At 46.9% G+C, this 19,932-nt stretch overlaps 2 protein-coding genes across 3 annotated transcripts in view; one reads left to right on the forward strand and one right to left on the reverse strand.

Annotated features, from left to right (window-relative positions):
• MECR (mitochondrial trans-2-enoyl-CoA reductase) overlaps positions 1 to 3,303 on the forward strand; it is a 33,833-nt gene extending 30,530 nt beyond the window's left edge. The window contains exon 10 of the mRNA XM_077337174.1: positions 1,291 to 3,303. Within this exon, the coding sequence (XP_077193289.1) occupies positions 1,291 to 1,454 (164 nt within the window). The 3' untranslated portion in view covers positions 1,455 to 3,303. The remainder of the gene's footprint in view (positions 1 to 1,290) is intronic.
• Positions 3,115 to 19,051, reverse strand: LOC143837412 (putative transmembrane protein 244). 2 transcript variants are annotated; one of them, XM_077337175.1, is made up of 6 exons: positions 18,928 to 19,051; positions 17,786 to 17,871; positions 16,280 to 16,353; positions 14,889 to 15,014; positions 6,505 to 6,549; positions 3,115 to 4,797 (listed from the first exon to the last, which is right to left on the reverse strand). In XM_077337175.1, the coding sequence occupies exons 1-6, from the start codon at positions 18,973 to 18,975 to the stop codon at positions 4,703 to 4,705; spliced, it is 474 nt and encodes a 157-aa protein (XP_077193290.1). In that variant the 5' UTR covers positions 18,976 to 19,051; the 3' UTR covers positions 3,115 to 4,702. The 2 variants fall into 2 exon arrangements, with proteins under 2 accessions (XP_077193290.1, XP_077193291.1); XM_077337176.1 differs by lacking the exon at positions 18,928 to 19,051 and adding an exon at positions 18,663 to 18,740.
• Positions 19,052 to 19,932: the final 881 nt, after the last annotated feature.

Below are 19,932 nucleotides of genomic sequence, written 5' to 3' on the forward strand. Positions count from 1 at the left end.
CCTTATTTTAGGGGATCTTTAAGGGCATTTCCGCATATTGGTAAAAATAACATTATGCCAGCTGAATGGTGTAGCATTAAATATTATCATGCCTCCCGGCCACTCCTCACCTTTTTGCTGTCTTGCTCTTGTCTGCCACCTTTTCGCACTTCTCACCCTCTACAGCTGTTGCTGGAAATGGCGCAAGAGAGCAACACGCTTTATATGCACTCTCTTTCGCCTGTCAATCAATCCAGGCGGCCAATCCCCTTTCTCTATGTTTTAAAGGTCCCATGATACCCTCTAATTTTTTTTAATTCATACTTCTCCATTTAAACGCCTGTTCATCTAATCATAGATGCAAAGTGCTTTTTGAATGCCACCTCTCATGGAATCACGAGACTTGATAATTTTAAAATTTAATCTTGTTCCTGATTTGGAGGGGAGACATTAGAGAGGCATGCTTTGTATTACTACTTTGGGAAAAATTATTTCTGACATTGCCTGCATGCTTGTCTTTCTATTTGTTGCTCCAGACTGTTCTCCATTTAAAACAAAAAAATTCCCATTCTCGGGAATAAGGGAGAGGGAGGCAGGTGCAAAGGCGGGACATTGGAGGCGGAGTTAGAGCTTCTTTGCCTCCATACATTTCTTTGGCTACTGGCCTGCTGGTTGTACGCTGGGGGATAACGCATTTTTAGGGATTCACCAACTCACACTTTTAAATGGTGGATATAGCGAGCAATTTGCTGGCCAGACACAGGAGGTTGGCGACGTCATGCAGAGCGACCAGAATATAGCATCTTCAGAGGGTAAGACACTGTAACCTGCCACGAGCCGTAAGGGAGTGGTGGGAAACAAATATAATAATAATAATAATAATAATAATAATAATAATAATAATAATAATAATAATAATAATAATAATAATAATAATAATAATGACGCTAAATTTATGGTGTGCAAAATTGCCCTAAAAATAGTGGCAAGGAATGTGCATTGGCAATGGAATAGTTCACGTTACTTTTCCAGCTGCTTCCTTTGAGATCAATCGTAATACAGTAGGGCTGAAGACCAGCTCAGTTCATAACACTGCAAGCAATTTGTTTTTAAAGGCATTGGAATTCAGTGCTTCTGGTTCTGTCACCCGAAAATGGAACTTGTCTGCATTGCCAGTGTTTCACTCCTGACTCCTAGGTTGCTAAAATCAATCCTGCCACTCTCTGCCGTTCCCCCCTCCCCTTCTTATACCAGTGCTGCCTCAATCTAATCTGAACATTGACTCAGTCATGCTTTGTTTCCAACCTACAGACAAGGAGAAACTGAGTGAAATGATTACCGAGTTGTGCACCCTCATTCGTAATGGCCAGCTTGCCAGTCCAGCCTGCCAGGAGGTCCCCTTGGCGGATTACCAGTCAGCGCTGAAGGCATCCATGGCACCGTATGTGACAGCGAAGCAAGTCCTCCGCCTGTGAAGCTGACTGGTCTGTAGTCGGTTCAGGTGAGCGCCCGCTCCCACCTGGCTCTTCCTGCTTCACAAGACTACACGGCCTGAATTGCCCATGTTCCTGCTACTCCCCACAGAGGACCACAAAGAACAAACTGTCTCCATTGTAGACGGTGAATGTATAATCAAGATTGCAAGAACAGTTGTGGAACTGGAGGCAAAGGTTCTGTGTCTGGGCCAGCAGGGCACGCACCTGGCCTTCGTGGCCAAAGATTTGACTTCTACTTTGACTGAAAGTTTTGACTTCCACTTTGGACCAGGATGGGGATAACTGGACACAAACATGGTAGTGTCTTCAGATTCAGAGCACCGTTTCAGATATTCAGGTGCAGTTTGCATGAAGATTGGTGTCCCACACGTCTCCAGGTTTCTGGATCAGGTCGCCCTCCTCCCGCTGTGGCAAACTCTTGTCCAGAGTAGCACAGCTGACCCATGCCCAGAAGTCTGCTTCTGTACTCAAAATGCTTTTTTAAAGGGGAGGGAAAACTCAGGAGGTCTGAGATGCAGCCTTCCAGCATTCCGCTCTTAAGACAGCTTTTTAAGTTTTAAAGTCTGCAGCTGCGGCTTACAAAAGCTCTTTGCCCATTCAGCTCAGAGCGGCCTTCTGCAGTCAAGGGGAATTTGCTGTGCATGAGGTTTTCCTTTTGCTGTACTGCCTTGCCTACTCTCTGGCATCCTGGATGGTTTTGGGCTAGCCTCCCTGCTGGCCTCAGAATGAGAGCACCCTGGTCCTCTTCTCCCCCTCCAAGGAGCACACCCTTGCTCTTTCACTCTCTGGCCCTGTGTCCTCCCCCAGTTTTTCCTCCCTGGCCTGGCAGCGTCCCATGTTACCACCCTTGGCCTCACAATACCCTGGCTCAGACTTTGACTGCAGTTGGGTTCCTGGAAGTGATAAAAGGGGGGTGACTGCCCACTCTTGGCTGGCTGTGCTTTGTTCTTCCTAATGGATTTTAAAGTTATCGGGCCTAGTCTCCCTCCTCCATCTTCTTCTTACTCTGGTCTTTCCCAGTTTCTGGACTTCCCCTTTACAGGCCGCTGCTGGGCTCTCGTTTCTTCTCTAGCAGCATTGTGGGGGGGGGGTGACCTGGTTGAGGCCTCCAATGCTGGTCTGACCACTGCCCCTGGGTTCCCTGTTGCCTCTCTCTCTGGGTAAGGACCCTCAGGGCATAGGGTAGCTCCTGACTTGCCCAGTGGGAGGAGGATAAGTCAGAGATGGGAGCTGGCACTGTATAAAAATCCCCAGTCCTGGGCCTGAAAAGTGCTCTGTTGGATATCTCCAAGTACATGCCTTCTTCCAAATAGATAATTGCCATTTCTGATCCATTCCCCCATCCTCAACCCAGCACCCCTCAAGACAACATGCTTACAACTTGACAGTTTAGAGACCGAAGAATGAGTACTATGCTAATGTATCCTTTGAGGACATTGGTCCCCTATTTTTGGCTTTGTTACCTTTGAACACATGGCACTAACCTATTAAGAGATGGGCACACAAGGCTGGAAGGTTCAACCTGCCAAGGACTGGACCGGCCAGCATGTCAATGATTTCTCTCCCACCGCTGAACTTTGAGTTAGCAGGAGCCCAGAAAGAACCTCAGTAGGCAAGAATGCAGCCAGCCATCCTAAAATGACCTCTTCTGGCGCTGTATTGCAACACATAGGAAAGGGAAATTTGGGCTATTTCTAGCAAGACGGTTGAGGCTTGAACTGTAGGTAAAAACTCTTTGATTGCAAACCTCCCGACGCAGAACCGAAGACTGTGTAATGACCGTTGAAATGCCAATGATTTTTACTTACAATAAAGTTCTCCAGCTTGAGTGATCAGCGATGAGATTTCAACTCTGAGCTCTGCAATAAGATCAGCACCTTCTTCAAGGTTGTCCAGGCCCGTCGTGCAGCCATGTAAACACATCTAGTGGTTCTCTCCCCCCCTCCCTCCCATGCAATCTTTTCAATAGTTTGGTGCATTCAGGCTTGGCCTACGGCGAAGGCTCTGTTAACTTGCATCCAAACGATGTGCAAACTGTCGGGCTGATATTTAGCAAGGCAGTCGGGGGCGTGGATTAACCTGAGAGAGGTGGCAGAGCAGTCGTGCATCGGTTAGAAATAGCAAGGCAAAGATTTCAGGCCGACAGAGAAACTTGCCAGGCTTGCTCACCAAGAAGGATTCTTGCCTGTTGTCAGGGCCATGCACAGGATTTTTAAAAGGGGAGGGGTGGATTACAATACATTCTAGAACCTTCATGAAACTTCTTACTGCGTTCTTTCTCATTTTTTTTTCTTGAATGTTCTGTGAGTTTTCTGTCTCATATCACTGTTAATAGGTTCCCATTGATTCGATGAGTAGAATTTTGTAGTATTTCTTTAATCTTTTGGGGGGTAGTTAACCCCCCCCCAAAAAAAGACACACACACACACAGCCTTGCCTGTTGTGCATATGTGTTGGCTGGCCTCTCAAGTGGAGCAGTGGGGCAGATCAGACTTTTGCATTTGCTAGTCTTCTAGTGGTGGAGATGCAAGCCTCAAGCTTAAATAATCACTCTATCATGGCAGATGGTCCTCCTGAAAGCATAACGAACTAACGGGACTCCTTGCTGCTAGATCTTATGCCCGTGCAGGCCTTTCCCTTTCCACTTGGGCATGGTGGAAAATGCTGCCAGGTCACATCCCCCTTATAGGGATCCTGTAGGGCAAGCCCCTGCATCGCAATCCTAGACTTCCTTGGTCTCCCATCCAAGTGCTAATCAGGGTTGACCCTGCTTAGCTGCTAAGAAAGAACAAGACTAGGCTAGCCTGGGTCAGGGCTGTGTGCATATTTGTAGCCACAGCCACTAGCTTAGCAAGCTGTAAAAGTGGGGATACAGAAAAATCGGGAGGGGGGGTCTATTAAAGGCAGTTATCTGCTATTGCTAAATGAAAACTCCGTGTTCAGATATAGTGCATCAGTTGTGAGAGTGCAATTGGGGGGGGGGGGGGGGCTTTAGCCTTAGCCCTGACCTGCTTTTGAGCTTCCCAAAGGCAACCAGTCTTCACTGTGGAAAAGAAGATGAGGGCTGCGATTGGTCCAACGGTCTGATCTGGCACGTCTGTGCTCGCATTCTTAAACCAGTTCTCTTCGCGTCCTCAAAAATGCAACGGCTTCCCTCTTGCAAATCCAGGCGAGCTAAGGGGGAAGCAGTCCGATCTGTTTTGTGAGCCTGCCGGTCAACATGAGCTTTAAAAGTAATTATCCCAGTCAGGGCTGCTGGACTCCGGGTATGCAAAATAGGTGATGACTTCTCCGTTGCAGATCATGAGGAAGAGGCCACTGGCTGAAGGAGACAACGAAAAACCAGCATTGAAAACCACTACAGTTATCTCTCTGGCGCCCCTTCTACTCTAACGTTTTGTTCTCGTCTGATGTCTCCCGCAGGGTGGTGTAATGGTACTTCCCCTTCCCATAATGGTATTCTATCATCTCTGAGTGTCTATTTTCTGTATTGGCCCCTGTCTTGCTGTGTTCTTTCCCAACCCTGGCTTGATGCCATCTCAGGCCAATGGCAGTCCAAGTGTGTTGCATGCCATGTGGGCACTCCAGTGGGCATATTTCTGAAGCCACTGTCCTCCTTGCCTTCACTCTCCTGCCCTATGAAAGGACATTTGGGAGCTTTCCTTAGAAAAAGAATTGGCAAGCAATATATAGCTATAGCATTATAATACATAGGCTAGAGTCTCTAAATGCCCTCTTTTTCTTTTAAGAGAGCAGATCCTCTTTTTCCCAGGGGAAGTGAGGGATGGTGGCTACAGCTGGTCGAGGAAAGGAAGCATTGGGGGGGGGGGCTGTGTAGACACACGGATGCCATTGTGAAGGTCTTTGTATTCATAAAATTGTATAGAATCAACCTTAACCTTCTTAATTGGTTCTAAATGGCTACTGCATGTATTACAATTACAACCTGCCCTTCCAAGGAGCGTAGAGAGGGCATGCATAGCTTACCCATTCTCCATTTGCATCCTTTCAACAACCCTGGAAGGTAGGCCAGGCCAAGTGAGGGTCACTATTATTAGAGTTTGGGGTTTAAACCTAAGTCTCCCTATTGCTAGCCTGACTCTCAGCCCACTAAAACCTTACACCGGGTAGTGAGATGTTAATCAGCAATGATACAGTGAACTCCCAAGCAAAGCCTGGGTTTCCCGGTTTATTCTAATTTAGTTCAAATTAATTGTTTTGCTGCACTTTCTCTGGAGACGTAATACTTTTAATGACAGGAAGTCATTAGTCAATATCAGTGGTCCCCAACCTTTTTATCACCAGGGACTGGTCAACGCTTGACAATTTTACTGAGGCCGGAGGGGGGGTAGTCTTTTGCCGAGGGACGTTGCCGCTGCCTGAGCCCCTGCTCCACTTGATTTCCTGCCGGCGCCCCTGACTTCCTACCGCCCACTGGGGGGTGCTGCCAGCAGCAGCTGCACAGTGCCACGCCAAGGGGGAGCCCCAGCCATGGCGGCCGCCAGAGAGCACCAAAGGTGAGCCGGCAGCACAGCCCCTGAGGCAGCAGCCGGGGAGGAGGAGCCGCGGCCCAGTACCAACTGATCCATGGTCCGGCCCGTCTCCAGACCGAGGGTTGGGGACCACTGGTCAATATGATACTTTACGAAGTATTTGGAGTCTGTTACAAAGATTTTATTTTTCAAAGCCCCTTGGTAAGGTTTCTGGAAATCTGCGGTACGTATTCTAATAATTAAAAATTAGTGTCAGTGATTCCCTATAGCAGAGTTTGAGAATGGAGTCTGGGAGATCTGTGTTCGAATCCCGGCTCTACCATGGGGGCTTCCTAGATGACCCTAGGCCGGTCACTGTAACTTGCTTCATGCAGTTCTTGGGAGAATAAAGTAGAGGTATATGATATTAAGCGTCTCTGAGTCCCTGCTGAGGAGAAAAGCGGGGCATGAGGAAAGATGACTTCTGAAATGCAATTGTTGTGCCGCTCCTTTAAATCCTGGGTGAGTTTAAGAATTACCCAAAAACACAGCCTTACCAAGTGCCAGCCACCAATGCCAAACCAGAGGAAATTCTTCCATCACTGTGGAGAAGAGGAAAAAGGCCAACAAACTTAGCAGCTGTATCACAATGGCATGCCAGCACAGTGATCCGACACGATACAACCAACCCAATAACCGCAGCTGGGGGAGGGGGGAGCGGTTGAGACATACAGGCTCCAATCTTTGCTGCCTCTGTTGTAGCTATGCCTTTAAGCAGCCTCCAGCACATAAAGTGAGCCAAAACAACTCTCCTCCAAGCAGGCAGGTATCAAGGAAGGGAAAATTGAACTGGATTCTTGTACAGTAAACAGCCCCTGCAACAAGCTTAATGGGTGCTATTCTGAAAGTTTATTATACAAAAGGAGGCTTCCTCACTGATCCAGTCCTTAAATTATTCAAGTGCAAGGTCATCCCTCATTGATTCTATGGAGTAGAGGTCTGGGGATGGAGGCAAAACATCATATCTAGGCTAGACATGTTCAAAATATATTTTTGTGGCAAATCCGAGGGGAACTCCTGTTACTCTGATGAGCTCAGAAGCTGGTCTACCTTCTCTTGGTGCCCAAGTACACTTTGCAATTCTAAAATTGTGGAAAAATCATAGGTTAGCCAACTCAAACAAATTTAATCACCAATCTAGTAATATAATGTTATCTAAAGATCTAGCACAGCGTAGCGTTATTAATAGCCTTCTTGCATGGTACTCCATCCCCAATGACCTCTTACATCCCTTAGTAAATAACTCCCAACTTAAGAGGCTGAATCTTCAAAAGTGATGCCCAGATAGATAGATCGCAAATGTTGCAAACTAAGTCGGCATCATGGTCCAAGCAGTTTAAATATGATCATCCTAGAGCCTCTTATGTAATTAAGACTCCTAGCCATAGACCGTTTCCGCATGGAAGGGTAAGACACAAGTGGCTTCCTGCTTGCAAATGCAGGATGGTAAACCTCGCATTTGCAGTCCTCCTCATGGGAGACTCCTCCCGCATTTTCCCTCTGCCCTATCGTGGCTTTTTGCCTTCTCACGAGGCTACCCCATTACATATTTGACTGTTCACTTTACGCTCAACCTAGGGTCGAATTCCTTGATGAAATCCTACATGGCATTAGAAGAAGAAGAGTTAGTTCTTATATGCCGCATTTCCCTATCCAAAGGAGGCTCAAAGTGGCTTACAGTTGCCTTCCCTTTCCTCTCCCCACAACAGACCCCCTGTGAGGTGGGTGAGGCTGAGAGAGCCCTTATATTACTGCCCGGTCAGAGCAGTTTTATCAGTGCTGTGGCAAGCCCAAGGTCACCCAGCTGGTTGCATGTGGGGGAGTGCAGAATCGAACCTGGCATGCCAGATTAGAAGTCCGCACTCCTAACCACTACACCAAACTGGCTCTTTAACCTTCATTCTGTTGCCAAAAAGTTAATCTGTCTTCAATCTGACTGTGTTGACAGCGTTACATATAAAATGTCACTATTTGCTTTGGCTGAAAGGAAAATAAGGGCGGATGCTGTCACCGTTAAGGTAGGCTCTTAACACTCCTACATCTCTGTATTTTTGCATGCTGTTTCAACAGTTCTATGGTTTTAAGGGTTGCGCTTTTACAGTTTTACTGTTTTACCATTTACAAAGACTTAGAAGAAGAAGAAGAAGAGTTGGTTCTTATATGCCGCTTTTCCCTACCCGAAGGAGGCTCAAAGCGGCTTACAGTCGCCTTCCCATTACATTTTGTAAAGGCCTATGGCTATATACAGATTGTATTATTTCATTTCTATCCAGTGGAGACGCAAAGTCGCTTACAAAATTCTCCCCTTTTATCCTCACAACCACCACCCCATGAGGAGGTTAGGCTAGCTGTATGTTGCCCAGCTTTCTTCCATGGCAAAAAGCAAAATCAAACCTGGGTCTCCAATATCCTAGTTCAATACGGTCAACAATACACCAGTGCTGGTTCTCGAACACATATCTGTGACAACATTGGTAGACCAGGGAGAAAACTGGGGAGGGGACAAAGAATAGGGCTTTTCTCAGCACATTTGCAGCTTCACAGACAATGGCTCCCTGGTGTACAAGCAGCAACCTCCCACACCCATCTCGAAATTGGAACATATAGAGCAGCAGTGCTGAACATTCATGCCCCAGCAACAAACCACCGATGTGGAGTCAGAAGACGCTCCAAATGGATGGCATTCCGGCTCACAACCCCAAAAAGAAGTCCTGGAGCTGCAGTCCGGTCTGGCTCAACTATGTTCCTGTGAGCAAGGGAGCCGCAGAGCTGAGCAAATCAGGCTGCCGTTGGGCACACGTGCCGGGGTTTGCATGCCTCCTGTTTGTCTGAGATCCTGGTTTCTCCTCTTGCCTTCCAGTTTTTAAGATAAGGGTGCAGGACTGTTTTTTGAACAACCTTTGTGAGATCCAGAAATACCGCTCTGTTCCAGCATGGCACAAATAACCTCGGCTCTCCTCTCTGTTTGCAAAGTCCATCTGTCTATTCGTGCTGCTGCTTCCCATATGCAGGGCTCATCAATCAGCTGTGAATTTGCCTGTCTTGCTCCTTTCATCCATCCATCTCCATCCCAAAGCATAGAAGTTCTCTCTTTAAAATGTGACTCGGGGAAGAGAAACAGCTTTGCTTGTGCAGCAGGAGCAGCTGTCGTTTATCACACCGGGAGCCAACAGACGTAAATCATACCCACCCGGAGGAAGAGGGCCCAATGGCCCTAATAGGAAATCCCGGGGGAATCTGTGTCGTGAAATTAGCACCATCCCCACTGCCAGAAACATGCCCACATCCCCATTCAGCCAAATTGATTTGTTTAGAACTACAAAATCATAGAGTGGGAAGAGGCCATGCTGGCCATCTAGTCCAACCCCTTATTCAACGGCAGGATCAGTCAAGTGTCCATGATAAGCTGGTGAGGGGTTTGGAGACCAAGACATATGAGGAAAGGTTGGGGGAGCTTGGTCTGTTTAGCCTGGAGAGGAGGCGACTGAGAGGGGATCTGATAACCATCTCCAAGTATTTAAAAGGCTGCCTTATAGAGCAGTGGTCCGCAACCTTTTTTAGGCTGCGGACCGGTGGCTGTGGGAGGGTGATCCAGCGACCGCGTGTGTGCGGCCGTGCATGTGCAAATGCACATGCGCAGTCGGTCCATGCATGCATGGCAGGTTCACTATGCACGGCTGCAAATGCGCATGTGTGGCACTTGCGCGCATGTGTGCATGTGAGGCACATGCATGCATGCTGTGCATGCGCGTTTGTGGCCTGTGCATGGCGCACACTGTGCATGCGTGCTGTGCATGCACGTTTGTGGCCTGTGCATGGATGGACCGCTTTGGCGGCCAATTTGCTTGCGGCCTGGGAAGTTTCTCATTGTGGGGGGGGGGGGCAGAGAGAGGGAGCCGCGGACAGGTGCCGGGGCCTTCGTGCCCGGCACCGGGCCACAGCCCGGTGGTTGGGGACCACTGTTATAGAGGATGGAGCAGAGTTGTTCTCTCTTATCCCGGAGGGATAGACCTGAACCACTAGGATGAAATTCAAATGAAATTCCGGAATAAGTTCCTGACAGAGCAGTTTCTCAGTGGAACAGACTTCCTCGGGAGGTGGTGGGTTCTCATCTTTGGAAATGTTTAAACAGAGGCTGGATAGCCATCTGATGGGGAGGCAGATTCTGTGAAGACTCAAGGGGGTGGCAGGTGACAGTGGATGAGCGATAGGGCTGTGAGTGTCCTGCATAGTACAAGGGGTTGGAATAGATGACCCAGGCAGTCCCTTCCAACTCTGTGATTCTATGACTGTAAGTGTTGTCCAGGTGCTGCTTAAAGACCACCAATGAGGGGAAGCTCATCATCTCCTTGCGCAGCCAATTCCACTGCTGAGCTACTCTGTGCGGGGGGGGGGGGGGGGAATCCCGGCTCTGTAGCTGATACCATTCTACACATAATTTAAACCCATTACTGCAAGTCCTATCCTCTGCTGCCAACTTGTCCAAGGTCACCCAGCTGGCTACATGGGGAAGAGCGGGGAATCCAACCTGACTGGCCAGATTAGAGGCGACAGCTCTTAACTGCTGCACCAAGCTGGCTCTACAAAGTAAAAGGAGAGGTGTGGCTCAGTGGGAGAGTATCTGCTCAGCACTCAGTCTCCAGTTCAACCCCTCGCATCTCCAGCAGGTTATGCAGACCCGCAGTTCCCAACATTTTTGGTATGGTGACTCACAAGTCCAAACTTGCTTGGTGTGATGACCCATCCAGGTCTGGCGCAAAGATTTTTGGCCCCTTGAGCAAATTATGACTTTGGTGCCCAACGAGTTCAGCAGTCCATTTCCCAAAGTAGCTAACCAGACGTTTTTGAGAAACCAACGCACACTGCGTGCACACACCATGAACTCCAAGCAAATGGCAGGCATAGCTTTTGCATATGGTGGTTACGGTCCAGCCTCTGGTCACCCCCATCTCATTCTCCATTTAGCAATCATCAAGATACGCTTTAGGGTCGTGCGCTTCAGCCACGGAAGTGGCCATTCGGGCCCAAAGTGGCCAGCACCATGGCACGGGAGGGAGGGACGGCACCAGCACACCAGTCAGTGCGCACACACAGGCACAGAGCTCTGCGCCTGCATGCAGGCACCAGGTTTCACGGCGCCACCCACACAACCACTACTCCCCACAGCTCTGGCTGCTTCAGACTCGAACGGCCACTTTGGTGGCTGAAGCACACAACCCTAATATGCTTTATTTCATTAAAAGTATATGCAGGGAAGGAAAAAATACCAACTATTTGTTGTTAAGGGTGGCAGTCTCTGATCTGGAGAGCTGGGTTTGATTCCCCGCTCCTGCACATGAAGTCAGCTGGGTGACCTTGGGCTAGTCACCGTGCTCTTAGAGCTGTTCTCACAGAGTTGTTCTATCAAAGAGTCCCACCTACCTCTCAAGGTGACTGTTGTGGGAGAGGAATGGGAAGGCGACTGTAAGCCGCTTTGAGCCTCCTTCGGGTAGGGGAAAGCGGCATATAAGAACCAACTCTTCTTATTCTTCTTATTCTTCTTCTTATTATTATTATTCTAATACATGGCATGGAAAATGTTGTTTCTAAGGTCCGAACTTGGTTTGCAAAATACCAAAGAGATCAACAGAAAGGACAGAGACAGCCCTTTCTTGCTGGCCTGCAACCAACCGTTGGGTTCTAATCCACAGGTGGGGAAACTCTGATGGAGAAACCTCAGCTTAAGACACCGGAGAGCTGCTGCCAGACAGAGTAGGCAATATTGACCTTGATAGACCAAGGCTGTGATTCAGGATAAGGCCACCTTCATATGTCAAGATTTCTCTATCGCCTATCATGTTCAGATGATCAAGGGTCAATGAAGAAGGAGAAGAAGTTGTTTTTTTCTACCCTGCTTTTCGTTACCTGAAGGAGTCCCAAAGCAGCTTATAATCACCTTCCATCCCTCTCCCCACAACAGTCACCTTGAGAGGTAGGTGGGACTCTTTGATAGAACAGCTCTGTGAGAACAGCTCTAACAGGACTGAGACTAGCCCAAGGTCACCCAGCTGGCTTCATATGGAGGAGCAGGGAATCAAACCCAGCTCTCCAGATCGGAGACTGCCACCCTTAACAACTACGCCCCTAAGTGGCCCTGGGAGTTTCTGAAGGGTAGCTCTGGTCCTAATAAAGGAATTACACAATCGGTGGTTTTGGCTTTTCCTTTCTGCAGTGACACGGCTGTAAACAAATTAGCTCTGTTTAGTCGGATCGGGAAAAGAAGCTTGCTACAACTTCAACATTTATTAGGGATTTCATGGACGTCTGAAGTGGGCTCGAGTCCATGGAAACGAATGTTGTTGGAAATGCTAGCTCCCAACAGACCGTTGGGTGGACAAGGAAAATCCTCACACTCCTTGCCAAGGGTATGAGAATTCGCCTTGCTCCATTCTGCTGTCATCTCTCCGTTTAGCCATGGGCAAGCATTTTGTTCCCCTCGGTCTGGCCAAGGGCATTTCAGCCCCACATGGCACATCTCTTGGGTTGCTGCTTCCCTCTGCAGTCTACTAAAATGCAGGCATAGAACAGTTACATTGACTGCACAGTCTTGTTAAATACCTATTTGAACATTCTATTACTGGTGAAATGAGGAAATGAAAAAGCATACCTCGGTTTGTTTTGAAGGATCGTGCCTGCAGCTAGACAGGTCAAATTGGGTGAATTTGGTGGTGGAGAGTTTTGTGAACCGCCTAGACCCACAGCTGTCTAAAACAGGGGTAGTCAAACTGCGGCCCTCCAGATGTCCATGGACTACAATTCCCTTGAGCCCCTGCCAGCATTCGCTGGCAGGGGCTTATGGGAATTGTAGTCCATGGACATCTGGAGGGCCGCAGTTTGACTACCCCTGGTCTAAAACAATGGTGGCTGGCTATTGGAGACAGGGACTTTTTAGTTGTGACACCTCCGCAGGGAAACTCCGCCCTTCTAGCCATTTGCTTGTTGCTTTGGCTGCTGAAAGCCTTGGGGCTTTTTCCTCCTGGTTGTTTCCCCCACATTTACTTTTATAAATATTTCATCATTTGCTGGGGATGTGTTTACTGCTCCTGGCCTCTGAGAGATTTTTAACACTGCTGCTTCTTTGTTTTTGTTATTTCATCAGTGGATTAACCTTGTCTTTCGATTGTGATGATGATTTTAGTTATTAAGGACTGGAGGGGGTGCATCTCAGTAACTCTCTTGGAAAACCTGTAAAGAAAGATTATTCTAAATATAAATCGGACTTTATACAAGATATACTTTGCTAGGAATGAGTGCTTTTTATATGCTCATGCATATGAGAACTCCTTCCTATTATCCTGACATGATTTCCTTGACCATGAGGCAGTTCAAAAGACATTTCAGACTTTGGGCTTCTGTTTCCACATTCTGGAGAAGAAAGCATTTTTTTCCAGAGGCCTGTTCAGTCTTCTGCGATGCATCTCTCTTTTTATCCCCAGTGAACAAGATATAGAATAAAATCCTGAAGCTACCTTGAAAATACAAGGGAAGCGTGCATGCTATAGCCCTGAGTTGGGATCTGAAGCCAGTGTGGTAACATCCAACCTAGATGTCATCTACAAGTTACAGATGAAAGCATGGTCCAAATTCTGCTTCTTTCCATACTCATTTTTACAAGCGGGTTCCATCCTTTATTTTTTACTGTTGGCTTGGTTGACAGCTTTTGAAGCGTAGTCATCCAGTTTACCAACTGGGCAAGGAATCCTGCAGATATTTAAGCCAAGGAAGAGCCAGAGGCAGTTCTAGCAGGAGTGAAAATCTTAGGGACATATCTGCCAGTTGTATGGAATCCAAGCTGAGCTTCTGTTTCCCCCCCTGTTGCAGGCTTTTAAGCCTGGAAGGGGCCAGAAAAAACACGCCTTTGACACAAGCCAAAAAATACGAAACCCTGAGCCTTGTGACCTTTTGGCTCAGAATTCGTAGGACCAGCACATCCAGGACTAGCTCAGGCCTGTGTTGTGGTATATCACTGAAATAAGTGTTTCCTTTTGTAGTCAGGAGGGATGGGGGAGATTTAAAATAAATTAGAGGTACATATAAATCATATAATGCGTATAACACTGATCTCTCTCTCTCTTCCACAAAGATCAATGCAAGTGGTTAGACGAAGAGTGCATGCCCATGAAAGCTTATATCCAGAATTAAACGTTGACTCCCGTGGCATCTTTAAGACCAACCACCTTGGTTTTACTGGTCTCTCCTGGCTTTCCACAAACTATGCAAAACTGAACTATTCAAGAGAGCTTTTCTGTGTAGGTGACACTGCACTGTACAAAATGATTCACAGAGTTGCTGGAACAAATTTATTGGAGTCCATGTATAGTTTGCTGTACGTGGGATCTGACTGAATAATATCTGATATATGTTGTTATAGTGCTTAATGATTTGTTTCAGTTCTTTTTTTTTTAGAATTCTGGTTGGTTCTGCCACCCTAATTTTTATAGCATTGGTCATAGAATGTCCCTGTCGATTATATGACCCACACTCTGTACAATCCGCCTTGACTCCCAGTGATAAAGGCAGACTATAAATAACATTTTTTTAAAGTTTAAACTCATTGGGTTGGATTCAGTCTATATTTTCCATTAATGACATGGAACTTGCCTGTCTCCCCTTCCACTGAGCTCCCTGAAATAATGGTCCATGGGGATAGGGGACTCTGGGGTACAGCATCAAACTAAGAAAAGAAAAAGGAGCCCCTAAAATAATGAGTTGCACAAGAAGAAGAAACTAAATTCTACCAGGATGAGAAATCTAAAATCCTTTCTAGCTCTGACCCCTTACAACCAACACTCAAAGCAAAAACAGGCTCCTTTTGCCAACTTCAAAGGGCTTTTCAGCTCACCTGCCCAGGTCAACAGCAAGTGGATGGAGGTGACTGTGAGGGCATAGTCCCACACCCAGCGCTTCAGCAGTACAGCGAAGAACAGGCCACTGCTGGAAAAGGTGATCTCCATGGAAATGATGTTCACTAGGGAAGGAGGAAAAGGGAAGAATTGTTCTTCTAGAAACACACTAAAAACGCAGTGCTTTCCCTGTATTGCTAGCTGCTGGAGGAGGTTCTATTTCTATACAAAGTCTGCTCCCTGACTAGAAATGCAGGAAGAACATAAGAAGAGCCCTGCTGAAATCCAACCATTGGTCCATCAAGTCCAGCATCTGTATCTCACAGTGGTCAACTGGTTGCCCCTGAAGGCCAACATACATAAGATTTGGTTTTGATACCCCACTTTTCCCTCCCTAAAGGAGTCTCAAAGAAGCTTACAGTCACCTTCCTTCCCTCTCCCCATAACAGACCCCTGTGACCAGGGCGAATTCTGCACACAATAGATAATGCACTTTCAATGCACTTTAGAAGTAGATTTTCCTGTTCCGCACAGGAAACTTCAACTGACAAAGCACATTGAAAATGCATTATCCTTTGTGCGTGGAATGGACCCTAGAAGCTAAGCAGGGTCGGTCCTGGTAAGTACTTGGATCAGATCAAAAGTTTAAGAGTCTCTGTTATCTCTTTTATTTTATTTGCACTTGGACTCTGCCAGAACGGTCTCGATAGTTTTCCGTTTTCAGTGTTTTCGTCAGTGGCAAAACGAGTCCGACTTGAAAATATAAGCTTCCAGCCTTGACTCTCCACACCAGAAGAGCGTTAGCCTAATTATATTTTCAAGTCAGACTCGTTTTGCCACTGATGAAAGCACTGAAAACGGAAAACAATCTAGAGACCATTCTGGCAGAGTCCAAGTGCAAATAAAATAAAAGAGATAACAGAGATTCTTAAACTTTTGATCTTTAATTAAGCCACTGGACAGATTCAAGCTCCAGGTGGTGACAGCAGATCTGGCATTACAACCAATCTCCAAGTTCCCCTGGAGAAAATGACTGCTTTGGAAGGAGGACTCATATGTCATTGAAGTTCACCCTAACCCCATCCTCCCCAGTCCCCCCCATTCTCGGGCTCTGCTCCCCCCAAGTCTCCAGGTATTTCCCTACCCAGAACTAGCAGCCATCATGACCTGGTAACTTGGGGGAGGAAGCAATTGTTTATGACTGTGAGAATTAGGGGTGAAAGGAGCAAAAAACAGTCAGCTGCAGGAGGAATAGAATCCTTTTCCCTAAGGCCCCCTCTTGTCCATACAGAGTTGTGGAGTTGCATCTCATCCTCCAGCCCTCTAACTCTTGCACGAGCAGCTTCATCTCTAGGGCCTTGGAGAGACCTCTTCCTCAGCAAAAGCTCACCCAGATAGTTGGGGTTCCAGTAGGACGGTTCCGTCTTAAAATCAAAAGGCAGATGTGCATCAAAAGAGTTAAGCCTTAGAAAGGAAAGAAAGAGGGGGGGAGGTTTAAGGTTAGAATGGATTATTCAGAGGTAGGGGGCCCCTATTTTAGAATCATAGAATATCATATTCTTCCAATTCATAGAATATGATTTCTCAGGAACCTCCAGGGTCATCTAGTACAACCCTCTGCAGAATGCAGGAAATTCATAACTATGCCCTGCCAGTTTATTTTAATAGTTGCTTTTAAAACTAGTCAATGATGTATATTTTAACGGTAGTAGTTTCAGTTCGCCTGTTGTTGTTTTTAAAATTGGGACGGGCACTTTGGGAATTTCCTGGCTGATGAACCGTTTTCCATTTAAAGTATGTTTGTGCCTACACAGCATAATTCTGCTTCATGTTTTGGGGAAATGATATTTAACTGCATAGTATAAACCCAGAATGGGTGGAAGTGAAAGCAGGACTTAACTGCTTTGCTTTAAATAAAATAGGGGTCCAGACGGCAGTTTAAAAATTAACAGTTCCAGTTAGGGTTGTGAGCTCTGGGTTGAGAAATACCTGCAGGTTTGGGGGTGCAGCCTGGAGAGGGTGGGGTCTGGGAATGGACCTCAGCAGGATATCATAGAGCTCACCCTCCATAGCTGCCACTTTCTCAAAGGTAGTATTGAGTTCAATTGTAATAGTAGAGCTCCAGATGCCACCTGGAGGTTGACAAGCCTAATTCCAGAGAGCCAGTTTGGTGTAGTGGTTAGGAGTGCAGACTTCTAATCTGGCAAGCTGGGTTCGATTCTGCACTCCCCCATGTGCAGCCAGCTGGGTGACCTTGGGCTCGCCATGGCACTGATAAAACTGTTCTGACCGAGCAGGAATATCAGGGCTCTCTCAGCCTCACCTCCCTCACAGGGTGTCTGTTGTGGGGAGAGGGAAGGGAAGGCAACTGTAAGCCGCTTTGAGACTCCTTCAGGTAGAGAAAAGAGGCATACAAAAAACAACTCTTCTTCTTCAGTATATATCTGAGTTCACTTCACACAAGGCAGTGTTGTATCAACTTATATGCTCATGGTAGTTTTATGTTGAAATAAACTTTATTAGTCTTTAAATGTGCTGCTGGACGCGCATTTTGTTCCGCTGTTACAGACTAAACATGGCAGTCTATCAGGAATCATCCTCCGTTTTAAGTGATCATATAAACACACACACATTTATAGAGCTGGAAAATGAGCCCTGCGCATTTTGGTAGCCTGCCCGGGAGATGCTAGGGACATGCAAACTGAAGCGTCAACAATATAAAGCTCAAGTGAAATGAAAATGAATGGCCTGTGTTGTAATTAACAGTCATGCCAGAACTGTGCTATGTGCGGGGGGGGGGGGGGACCAAAGTCTAACAAAGACAGGAAGTTTGCTAAAATGCTGAAACACGGAGGTCAAATCAGATACCCGGAGTCTGAGATGGAGAAAGCCTCACCTGAACAGCCCGCAGAAAACACTCCCAATCATGTAATAGATGGCGTAGAAAATGAATAGGCATAGCAGTATCTGGAGAACAATCGTCTGGAAATCAGAATGGCGGGGAAAAAAATATCCACACATGATCAGTACAAATGTGACCCTGTGACAATGCTTTCATCTTTCGTTTTCTGCAGAAAAAAGTCTGAACATTGTGGGAGCAAGTGGTTGCAAAACCCTGGGGAGGGGTGCTCCATGGGGATCCATGAAGGTTATTTGAAGTAGAAGAAGAAGAATTGGTTCTTATTTGCCAAAATTCTGCTTTATATTCTGTAAGATAACGATCCCCAACCTGTGGGCCGCAGACCACATGTGGTCCTTTGACTAATTGGAGGTGGGCCCCAAAGGACGCCTTCTCCCCCCCCCCCGGCCCTTTACTTCATCCCCGCAGCCCTTTACAACACACTTCATTGTTGTGGCGTGTCTGTATCTTATTTTGAAGGGATGTTTAAACATTACCGTAGCGATCAGAGATGGCTAGGGCAGTGGTTGAGAGTAGAGGAGTAAACTACCCCCCCCCCCCTCTACCGGGCCTCAGTAAAAGGCGGTGAGTGGTCCCCGGCGTTGAGTGGTCCCCGGTGATAAAAGTTTGGGGACCACTGCTGTAAGACACAAAATGGTCTTATCAAAAACCGGGTTGGCCAAACAGTTATGAATTGAGATATCTATTTTGTTTAGTACTGCATTTTGGCCCGTAGGACATCAGCAAATATTATGACTATGTGTATTTATTTCATTTTATTATATTGTTTATGCTGGTCAAAGACTTAACAAATCAACTATCTGACATACACCCAAAAGGAATAAAATAAAGCTGTGTTGATCTTGGTGCCTACCTGCCTGCGATCAGAACAGAAGAGCTCTCCCCTTGCTCCTCTTCTTGACTGGCATTTGCCTGTCTTCCATTATTTCGCACTCTTTCCCACCTCCGCCCCCGCCCAAATCCTCACCTCCCCAGCCCAGCAGTTGCAAGCTGATAAGAAGCAGATGGAGTGACAGAATCCCTGCTTGACCTCCAAATCCTGAAGCAGCCAGTTTTACACCCGTCTCTATTTTGTCTGGTTCCCCTTTCCCTACAGCCTGAATCTGAAGGCCCTTTACCTTGATGGCGGCTGCCCTGCTTTCTTGAAAGCCATGGGAAGGTAACATTCATAGCAGCCCACAGACGTTCCTTGAAGTACAGGCGGAGCCCAAGATGCACCAGGCTGAGAGAACTGGGTCTTGTCTCAAAGGAGGCGATTAAGCTGCAACACGTGCTTCTCAGATAAAGAGAGATCAGCCGAGGAAGAGGAGGGAAGGAAGAAGTAAGAAGCCTGCAGCTTTGAAGAGAGGGGTTGGCTAAAATGTAAGCAGGCCAATCGAAAATTGCAGATTGTGGCAGTCTGTGACTGCAATGATTTCACAGGTAGCTGCTGGGATATCATATGGTTCAACCCTCCAGACGAAATTCCTAACCCCCCTTCCCAGTAGCCAAAGGCAGTAGGGTGTATTGTGGCTGCTTGCCAGGACAGGGTTCCAAGCCTGACCAAGTAGGGTCTGCTGCGGTTGACTCTGCCTTGTGCCAAGGGTTACCAACCTCCAGGTAGGGTCTGGAGACCTCCAGGAATTGATGTTGGTCCGGACAACAGAGGGCAATACATGCACAAATAAGAAAACACACCATTGAAATGTTGGCAGCCTTTGGAAGAGAGTTAATGACTGAAAACGAGACATCTTCATTCATTTAAAGTGACTCTAATACTTTGGAGCATTTATTGGCTGCTGTACATATTTCATATGCGTAATGAACTGGTGTGTGTTAAAATCAGACCTTTGAAGAAGACCCTAAAAGGGCCGAAAGGTGTCAGTCTATTGATTCATATAGTGCATAGCACACTGCTTTGCAGTAGCCTATGGGGCTACAGTTCTGTTTTCAATTCCTATAGTGTTTTTTTAATTGTGCACAATAAAAGTTATATAATGTTATCAGTTGGGTTTTTATGGTTCCAGTTCCAGTTTCTCCCCCACCCCTTTTTGGTTTTTGTCAATTCACCAGGAGGAAATGGCAGCTTTGGAAGATGGATGCTATAGCATTACACCAGACTCAACTGGCTTATGGCAGTCTAC

Source organism: Paroedura picta, chromosome 5, assembly GCF_049243985.1.
Source record: "Paroedura picta isolate Pp20150507F chromosome 5, Ppicta_v3.0, whole genome shotgun sequence".
Lineage (NCBI taxonomy): Eukaryota > Metazoa > Chordata > Lepidosauria > Squamata > Gekkonidae > Paroedura > Paroedura picta.